The 9,535-nt window shown below is 57.8% G+C and overlaps 2 protein-coding genes across 3 annotated transcripts in view; one reads left to right on the plus strand and one right to left on the minus strand.

The window, feature by feature from the left end:
* The window catches only part of LOC103914090 (myomegalin-like), a 32,058-nt gene extending 31,269 nt beyond the window's left edge, over positions 1 to 789 (plus strand). Inside the window, exons 40-43 of the mRNA XM_009320698.1 lie at positions 3 to 37; positions 116 to 254; positions 379 to 425; positions 725 to 789. Of these exons, the coding sequence (XP_009318973.1) occupies positions 3 to 37; positions 116 to 254; positions 379 to 425; positions 725 to 757 (254 nt within the window). The 3' untranslated portion in view covers positions 758 to 789. The remainder of the gene's footprint in view (positions 1 to 2; positions 38 to 115; positions 255 to 378; positions 426 to 724) is intronic.
* A 691-nt stretch (positions 790 to 1,480) lies between these two features.
* Positions 1,481 to 7,024, minus strand: PRKAB2 (protein kinase, AMP-activated, beta 2 non-catalytic subunit). Of its 2 annotated transcripts, none has more exons than XM_009320612.1 (7): positions 6,758 to 7,024; positions 6,349 to 6,515; positions 5,376 to 5,469; positions 4,679 to 4,799; positions 3,309 to 3,442; positions 2,927 to 2,995; positions 1,481 to 2,429 (listed from the first exon to the last, which is right to left on the minus strand). In XM_009320612.1, the coding sequence occupies exons 1-7, from the start codon at positions 6,917 to 6,919 to the stop codon at positions 2,352 to 2,354; spliced, it is 825 nt and encodes a 274-aa protein (XP_009318887.1). In that variant the 5' UTR covers positions 6,920 to 7,024; the 3' UTR covers positions 1,481 to 2,351. The 2 variants fall into 2 exon arrangements, with proteins under 2 accessions (XP_009318887.1, XP_009318888.1); XM_009320613.1 differs by having other exon boundaries at positions 4,685 to 4,799; positions 6,758 to 7,015.
* Between the last annotated feature and the right edge of the window lie 2,511 nt (positions 7,025 to 9,535).

Below are 9,535 nucleotides of genomic sequence, written 5' to 3' on the forward strand. Positions count from 1 at the left end.
CGTGCTGCCCGTTGGCCCTGCCCAGCGCCAGGGCAAGGTAAGCATCAGGCCGGGGGCTGGCAGGGCGGTGGGGCTGGATGCTCGCTCGCTGCTCATCACACTCGTCTTGTCCCAGGAGCAGGCACTACAGGGTGAGATCGTGGCACTGCGGGCCCAGCTCTCCGAGAGGGAGGATGCTCTGCAGAGCGCGGCCAAGCGGCTGCGCAGCACAGCCCAGCTCAAGGACAGCATGGAGCAGTTCATTGTGAGCCAGCGTACGTGGCCCCGGTGGCATCCTGCTGCAGGATGGCACAGCCAAGCTGTCCTGGTCCCCATGTGCCTGGGGTGGCTCCATAGCACAGGGACTTCACTGACCCCCAATCTCTCTCTCCCTCACAGTGACCAGGACCCACAACGTGCTGCGCAAAGCCAGGACAAACCTGGAGGTGAGTTTGCCCTGGCAGCCAGCGTGAGCTAGGGGTGGGTGCCCCTGCCCTGGAGCCCTGATGCCCTGGGGATGGGCACAGATGGCAGACACCTATGCTCTGCCAGCAGAGTGGTGGCTGATGGAGAGGGGGGCTGAGGGGCCAGCTGGGTGTAGCGTGTGGGTGGGCGGGCACACAGGGACCCATTTTCCTTGGCTGTCCCCAGCCTCCGTGTCCATGTCCCCAGGGCACAGCAGTCCTCCGGCGCAGGCCTGCCTTGGCAGTGCTCCCCCTTATTGCCGCACATGCTCTCTCGCCAGGTGAAGGCCCAGCAGGCCCTGTCCGTCACGTGAGCCCCAGGCAGGGCAGGGAGAGCTGCCCCGGCTGGGTGGCGGCCGAGCCATGCCATGCCGGAAGGCTGGAGTGGACCCTGTCCCTGCTACTCCAAGGGCCGGGGTGGACAGGGGTCTGGGGTGCCTGGTGCTACACAGTTAGTGGGTTTGGGCCACTTTGGTTGTTGCATGCCCTCCACCTGCCTTTGCCTGGCATCGCAGCAGCAGCTGCTGGCTTGGGCTTTGCCTTGCCCCATGCTTCAGTGCTCAGCCCCTTCCACCCACAGTGCTTAGAGTGGGGCGTCACAGCCCTCCACGCTGTGCACCCCTCGCCCGGGGACTTGGTCCCATTTGCAACCCTGCTGCGTACCCGTCCCTGCTCGTGGATGTATGTATATGTATATAGATAGAGGTATCGGAGCTGCGGTTTGGGGGCTCCTCGGGCATGTCGGGGCCCCAGCGCGGGAGGAAGATGTAAGAAATGCCATGTTCTGTTCAGTGGTTGGAGAATCCCCAATAAAGGTTTCCTTTGGGTTGTGGTGTTTCTGGCATACCCATCTCTGCAGCTGTGCTCCCCCTCCCCAAGCTACCTGTAGCGCAGGGTGCCATAGGCACCAGCCGGCCCCAAGGGGGTGGCTCTGAGCTCCACCCCAGCACCCCAAGGGCAGCTCTGCACCCCACCGGGCGCTCCCTTCCCTCCCCTCGCTGCTCCAGAGTCCCCCACCAACAGCAGGCCAGCAGCACTGAGAACAATAAATACTGTAATAAATAGAGAAAACGCTGTCACGTGGCACTGCTCCGGCAGCAGGCGGTGTAGCCGGGGTTCTGGGGTACCTGCACTGCTCCGCTCTCCCCAGGCCCCCTCCAGCATGGGCGTGCGCAGGTGCTCCTCTGGCTGTGACGGTCAGCCCTGCCCCACAGAAGCACTCCATGTTGGGGACAGGGCAGGCATTCAGTCCTTGATGTTGCTGTCCCGGCGGCAGGTAAGCACGGCTGCGTCCAGCTGTACCCTCCCTCCCACTGGCTCGACGCTGAACCTGGCAGAGGGCTGGGGCTGCAGGTAGCCAGAGCTGAGAGCCCTCCTTGAAGCTGGGGAGCACAAGGAGGGGGGCAGCCCCACACTCAGGGCTGCGGGACAGGGGTCAAGCTAGGGTGTCCCAGAGCCCCTAGGGATCAAGGTGGCCTTGGAGGCTCATCACCAGGACAGCACAGCAACCTTCAGCAGGTAGGACACGTTCCTGGAGGCCTGGGCTGGGGGCAGTGCCAGGACCGCCGTGGAGCCCTTGCAGGCTGCAGAAGACAGGTAGTGTGAAGCCCTTGCCATGTCGGGTGCAAGGAAAGGCTGTTCTGGTGAGCAGCCAACAAAGTGGCCCCAGAGACTCACAGAAGCCAAGGGGAGCTGTAGGTGGGCAGAAACCAAGGGTTAAATCAAACCACACCAGTAGGATGGGACAGTGTCACAGGCCCCAGCGGCCTTGGGCTCATTGCCGGAGCCTGTGTCCCTGCCAGGTTCAAGACTGGAGCCAGTGGCCAGTTCTCACACAGTCCCGTGGCCCAGTGTGTGCAGACAAAGCGGTGTTTCGTGTCCTGCGTGGGGGGCGGACGAGGCCCCGACTCAGATGGGCTTGTACAGCAGCGTGGTGACGTACTTCTTCTTGTAGCGGTGCGTGGCACTGAGCACCATCACGCCATCCTGCGAGAGGCACAGCGTCAGCAGGAGCAGGTGGGAGAGCTTAGCGCAGCCTGGCTGCGCCGACTCGGGAGCACAGCACCCCCAAGGCAGCCATTGGTAAGAGGGCTCTGCGGGCTGGGGAGCAGCCCCAGCCCGTCCCTGCTGTCCCAAGCCTCACAGCCAGCGAGACACGTCCAACACCCACGACAGGGAGCCAGGGCAGAGCGAGGGAAGGGGCTGGTACACAACAGGAGAGCCTAGGGCTACCCAGCTCCACCACACTGTGGGGAGGCAGCTACAGGGAACTAGGGGCTGTAAGGAGACTACAACCTACATTCCTGCATGTGCCACACTTCACTGGGCAGCCAAGCTGTCCTCGTGTGGGTCCTCCCATCCTGGACACCACTGTCTCCACCCCACGGCCGTCCAGGTTCTGATCCTTGCAGGTGCTGCAGGCTCCTGGGAGCCACAGCAGCTCCCCTTCCCTCACCCAGCGGTCTTGCAGGACCTGGCCTTACCTTGATGGAGAGCGCATAGAGGTGATTGAGCATGACGTGATTGGGTTCGGGCAGCAGTGCTGGGTCACACTAGGACAAGAGGAGTGTCACAGGGGAACAGCAGAGCCCTGACCCCCTCAGCCCCAGCCATCACAGGGAGCTGCCATCTCAGGCAATCTGAGCTGCTGGTGTCTCTGGCTGTTCTGAATAGGAACAGAGCTCAGCTAAGCACCAGGCAGAGCAAGGGGCCAAACCAGAGTGGTTAATGTGAAAAGTGATGCTCTTCCCAGTAAATGGCAAGGTCCAGACACCAGCCAAGGGGAGATCAGGCTCCCTGCAGACAGGACTCCCGTTCTCAACCCCAGTGTGGCTCTCTGTGTGCAGGCAGTATGCTGGTACCCACCGAGATATTGGTGTCCTTGTTGAGGATGACCTGGAGGAGGTGAGGCGGGAGGATGGGTGGGGATTTGAAGCGCTCCTCGGGCCGGTATACATACATCTCTTGGCCGTAAGGACCAGGTGGTGAGCTTGATAAGTCTAAAGAGAAGAGACGGGAGGAGACATGAAATGGCTAAAACAGGACTGGCGAGCACAGAGCAGCTCCCAAAATGCTGAGAGGAACCCAGCAGGGTCTTTCAGGCACAAACATCTTCCATGAGCCATGGCCATGTATTCTATAGCAACAGCTCAGCCTTTTCACAGAGGAATAAGCAGCCAGGCGAGCCCTGGGCATTTCCAAGCAGGGCTGTAAGCTGGTATGTGCATTGACACAACACAAGCACCCTGTGGCATCCACCCCAAGACCCCGGCGCACGGCTCTCAGCACAGCTGGGTCCCTCTCCCTGCAGCAAACAGCCAGCTTGCCCCAGAGCTGTACCTTTTGCAGCAGGGGCACAGCAAGCAGCACTCCTGCACGCTCTCGGTGCTGCAGGACTGCCTGGCGAGGATGTCCCAGAAAGGGCAAATGGGAAGTCCAAACTGAGCAGCTGCTCAGCCTGTATGAGGGACCGCAGGAGCTTGTGGTCACTAGAAGCTGGACTGGCCATATCTCCCAGCCACATCTGATCTGTTTCGGAACAGCCAGCACCCAGAAGCACTCCACCTCCCTGGAGCTCCTGCTGCTTGCTGGCTTCTTTCCAACAAAGTATCTCCTGCCCAGGCTGGGCAAGGACGTGGAGCTGAGGCTATATCTGAGACGGGGTTTGTAGCAGGGACAGCAGGCCGCACTCAGGGCGCCCTGGACTGAAACACGACTGAGCTACCTGCCGGCCTTATACACCAAGCCAGCACTGCTGGTGTCCGCGTGGTAACCTAACCTGCTGCTGTAACACAAGTGGAGAGGGAGGCTTCTGATGTGCTAGCACTAGTACAAATTACCTTGGCATGAAAACAAAAGAGTGGCTGCTGAAAATAACCTGGATCCTGCTCTTGCCTAGCTTGTACCCCAGATCAGATGACTTACTCACAGTTGAGCAGACAGAAAGGGGTGATGTTCCCGGCATTCACCAGTCTGAAATGGCTGCCTCAGCTGCGCACAGGCACTGACCCTGCTCTGGGATGGTGCTAGCACAGAACGAGTTACACCAGCACAGCCCCTCCATGGAGACGAGGCCTCAGCTGTGGGCTGCCAAGGACATGCTGCCAAATACTACTCTTCCCGGGTGCAGGCCCACACCTCTGCTCAGGGGGTCTCTTCACCCCCAGAGCAGCAAGTCTCAGAGCAGAGGAGGTGGAAAATAGCACATGCAAAGCTGTAATGCCACAAAAACTCACCCCGACCTGAGGTTTCTGAGCTCTCCAGGGAATCCACCTTCAAAGCATCGAACACCTCGAAGTCAGATTTCTTGACGTGAATCAGGTTATTAATCGTCCCCATCTGGCTGGTGACCACAGGCTGGAGAGAACTGAGGTAAGAGTCTTCCTATGTTCACCTCCAATCGAAGCACACTCAATGCTTCCTAGATCCTCCCGGCCCAAGCTGTCTTTGCTGCGCCATTACCTCAGAGCACAGGTGGCCAGTGTCTAGCTCTGCTCTATGCTTGCAGATCTCCACTTGCAGATTTCCCTTTACTCCCAGGCTCCTACATCACCTCCTATATTCATCCTCCATCCTGCTACATGCCAATGGTAAGTGTCCTCTCCTTCCCATGCTGCTACCACGTGATTCAGTTTGGAGGAGAACCTGCAACTGAATGCTGACCCCATGGCCTGTCTTCCCATGTAGTCAATTCTGAATGGGGCTTAAAGGCCTTCTGGTCGTTTCCCTGCTCCTCAGTACCTCCCCGACACTCCCCCATACAGCTTGTCTAAGCCCAGAGGAACCAGCCTCTGAAAGGACTCACACGATGGAGATGCCCCTTTTGTTTTGGCAGATACCCTCTGCTCTTCCTGCTCCCCCTCTGCTGCAGTTACATCATGTCTAGTCCCCTGAAGAGGGCAAGATCTGCAGGGATAAAGCTTTGAGAGTTACCTCAGACGGGTCATGGACCCATTGGCCATCCACAAAAAATTTGTACTGGTGCTCTCCTTCTGGGAGGTCCAGGATAGCGACAAAGTCGTTGTGGCTGTGCAGAGACAACAGACGTGCAACAGCATTACCCTGGTGATGCTCTGGATGCTGTTCTTCCATGGGGTCCCAGAAAATGGCACTTTTTCACATACTGCCCAGCCCCTCCACCCCAACACCTGCATGCAGAGTTAGGCTTGTTCATCGTCAGTGATCTGAGGCACGGATACAACAGACGCGAGCGTTCAGAGCACTAGCTCTAGGAGTCCAGCCGCAAGGAGTGCAAGAGGCAGTCCAGCCCTGCACACCCAGGGAAAGTCGATGTGACAGACACCCTGTGCAAGACACACTGGGAAGGATGCATGGGCAAAGCATCTAACCCTGCACTGGCACTGCAGGACGGGGGCAGCAAGTGTAGCAGCTCTGTTAAGCCTGCAATTGAGATAACCCATTCCAGATGATTTGCTGGGATTATGCCCACAGTCCTACACAGTGTTTCCATGAAAATCACAGATGTGTTGCAGAACAGCGAGAACATCATTAGGGCAGGAAGACACGTGAGGGATAAACAACCAACCCCCGCTGGCAACAACACTAGGCATGGGGTAAGGCCACAGCCAAGGGAAGAGCTGACAGCTTCCAGGGGACTGCTGCATACCTGGGCAGGGCTCTGCTGCCAGGATTAGCTGCCGTGTGATATCCACCTGGGCAAGCAAAGTGGCCCATCCTGTCCTGTCCCTCTGTTTCACAACTTCCCACAGCCACAGCAGCACCACCCAGGGAAGAAGCTGACTACGTATTTGTGCTCAGACCCTCCAACTTGGGTGAACTGAGAAAAGCCAGGTGAGCAAAGGGAACAGCAACCAGCACAAAGAAGGGAAAACACTCCCTGCGATGGAGCAGAGGAGAACATAGGGTGACTTGAGGGACTGGCTACCTCTTGATGAGTGGGATCTTGGTGCTCCAGTTATTGAAAGATCCGGAGATGAAGACCTCTTTGCCTCCATCGGCCCAGCGGATGACAGTGGGACGAGCCTGTTGGGACGGTTTCACTGACTCCTCCAGATCCGGCTGCCATGACACAAATTCCTTGTCCCCAGGAATCTGAGCAAAGAAAACCAGAGCCTGACTGGGACACAGAGACAACTGGGACCACATTTATCTCTCCCTGGCCTCTACCAGCCCACCTGCACATCCCAGACAAGAACATCGCAGAGCTCCTCCAGCCTCCCAGCTCTCTACAGACCCCTCACGTGGTTGGGACTGCAGCCCCGCACAGCCAGTGAGCTGAAGCCCCAGCCAGGGCCCCAGAAGGCAGGACAGGGAAGGCAGCAGCCAGCCCCTACCTTGGAGTCATGGGAGCTGAAAACATTGGGGTCGTCGGTGCTGCCCACCATGATCTTGTGCGGGTGCTCCTTGGCAGGGTGGGGGGCACCAGAGCCATCCGAGCGGTGGGACTTGGAGCCATGGCGCTCCCCAGACACTCGCTCACTGGTGGTGTTCCCCATGACAGCTCAACAGCCCCTGTGAGAGAGAGAGGACATCAGTGTGCCTGTGCTCATGGGCTCCGGCAGCAAGGAGAGGAGCAAAGGCGCTGTTCCCCAATGCTCTTTGCCAGGGGAGACTGACAGCAATCCTAAAAAAGGCCCAGAGTTCATTCCCACTGCCAAGTTTGGGAGCTGAAGGGAAATTTAACAAGCAAGACAGCTTGACCTAATTATAGCCATAGCCTTATGAACTATCACTCTAGTTAAGCTGGTAATTGTTATACTCCAAAACCGATACTAGTTATGCTGCATCCCACACAAGCCCTCAGTAGCCGGCATAGTAGAGGGGCTGATGGGAAAAATAAAGCCAACCTTTATTGGCAAATCAATTGCTTGGCGTTAACAGAGCCTCTTTCACAGTCCCACAGTCAGGCTCTACAGGCAAATCCCCTACATCCAATAAGAAAACAGCCGGAGAGTGAAAGTAGCAGCTGTTTAACAGCTCCCAACAAGTCTCCAAAGCTCACAGGCAGAAGAGCGGAGCCTTGTGCCTGGCAAAGGCAACAGGAGCGTTTAAAGTGTCCGAGTGGAATTGCCCAAGCTGGAGCTTGGCCAAGGCGTGGGGCTAATGCCATGGTGTCTGCAAAAAGCTCAGCTCATCAGCATTCACTCATGATTCACCAGGCAAGCCACCATGTCCGCTGTGGCACAGCGCAGGCGAGGAGGTCTGCTTGTTGTGACCCTAACCAGCGGTACCACGCCGCGCATTCCAATGTCTGCCCAGCCATCCCGAGGCACACGACGAGGGAAAGGCAATCCCAGCTGCCTCAGTGCCACTCTGCAGCTGGAGATGGGCTGTCATCCCCGATCTCACCTAGCTCAGAGAAGGCAAAGTAGAAGAACTGGCCATACAGTGCCAAGCCATGAACAACTACACACCTCTCAGGACAAACAACAAAGCCACCGCCAGCTACATGGGACTCTTCGGGCCTTACCCAGTTTCCAGCAGCTGAGATGGGTCGGGGTTCTTGCCCCCTTCCCAGGCTTATTTTGCAGCTTTCAGCTTACCGCACTGATCATGGGCTCTGCAGGGCAAGGCAAGAGGACAGCCAGCCTTGCTTCATGCACTTAATTGTGACATTTGGGGATTTGTTTAGAAGATCAAGTTATATGAAGGGTGCCAGGCAAGGCTGCCAGCTAAAGCCAGGCTTTAGAACATTACAGAGCAATTACTTGTATTTAAGTATTTCTTAAATCCTGAGGGCTAAAAGGCAGCTCGAGAGGACAGCTAACCCATACCTCCACCCCCTCTCCTCTCAGTGAAGATCAAGTGCACTTGAAGATCCAGGTTAGATGAGCTGCACCACTTGCTCTGACATCTTCCCCCTCTGCCCCAGAGGAGGCTCAGCTGGGTCCTCACAAAACCTGCCCCTGTGCCACTAGACCTGCTGTTGAGGAGCTTCTTCCCCAGTATCTCCGCTAAGGCTCCCTTACTTCCCATCTACAGGGAAGAAGGTAGGAAAGGCTGAACATCCTCTTGCACCAAGACAGACCTGAGAGATACATGCAGGTGTTAAAAGATGTGAAAGCTTCCCTTTCTCTTCTCTAAAAGAAATCCAGTCCCTCTGGCTGTCCCTTACAGGTCATGCTCTCCAAACGCCTCCTGAGGTTTCTCCCAAGCAGCGGCTCCTTTCTGGCACGTGGCATCCAAAACTCTGTGCAGACAAGACCACCCCACCTCCTGCATCCGGCACGCAGGCACCCTGCCGCGCTGGGACAGCGAGCTCTTTGAGCGTAGCCTGCAGTACTTGGTTTTACTGAACTAACTTCTACAGCTCAAACCCTCCTGCGTTCAGACAAGCCCTTGTAGCACAGCATGCTCTGATGGTGTGACACAAGTACATCCAAGTCACTAATGGAAACGCTGCCCATACCAAAGCCCAAGCAAACCTCTGCAGCGTCTCAGCGCATCTGCTCCCAGTTTGACAGCAAGCCGCTGCCAGCTGCAGTCCGTGCTAAGATGGGTGCCTGCTGGCCCGACCACAAGGTCCCTTCAGTTTCACCCAGCCTCACCTCCCCACTTTGCTTCTGAAAATGACACGCAAAATACACCAGTTCCCCCTGAAAAGTGCAACGCTTGCTGCCTCTCCCACGCAGTCAGCGACCCGCACCAGGATACACTGGCAGCCAGCCTGAGAGGGTTTATTTTGGAGAGCTGGGGTCTCTGTTCAGCACCCTCAGTTGCCCACAACCTGCTCGGCTAACACCTCCTGGTGCTGGAGTTACCCAGGGAAGCCTGATTCGCCTGGACTCTCCCACCTCTTTCGGAGAAGGGAACCAGAGCTCAGCCATGAGGTTGCCGTAAGGTTAAGGGGATGAGCTGGGAAACCGGGGAAAGCCTCCCTCCCCCGGACTCGTGCCAAGCAGGCATGGCTGGGACGAGGGCTCTGCAAAGCCCACGGGGCGGGGGCGGGGGCAGGGCTGTCACGGCACACTCGGCCCACGGCTGCCCGCTCCCTTCCCCTGCCAGGTCACGGTGAAGCGGTGTCTGCCATGGCCCTGAGGAGAAGCGGGCCGCACCGGCAAGGGACAGGGCCCTCCCGAGGGGCTCCTAGCCGGCTGCCAGGCCACGGCGGG

This window comes from Pygoscelis adeliae, unplaced genomic scaffold (genome assembly GCF_000699105.1).
Source record: "Pygoscelis adeliae isolate BGI_AS28 unplaced genomic scaffold, ASM69910v1 Scaffold402, whole genome shotgun sequence".
Lineage (NCBI taxonomy): Eukaryota > Metazoa > Chordata > Aves > Sphenisciformes > Spheniscidae > Pygoscelis > Pygoscelis adeliae.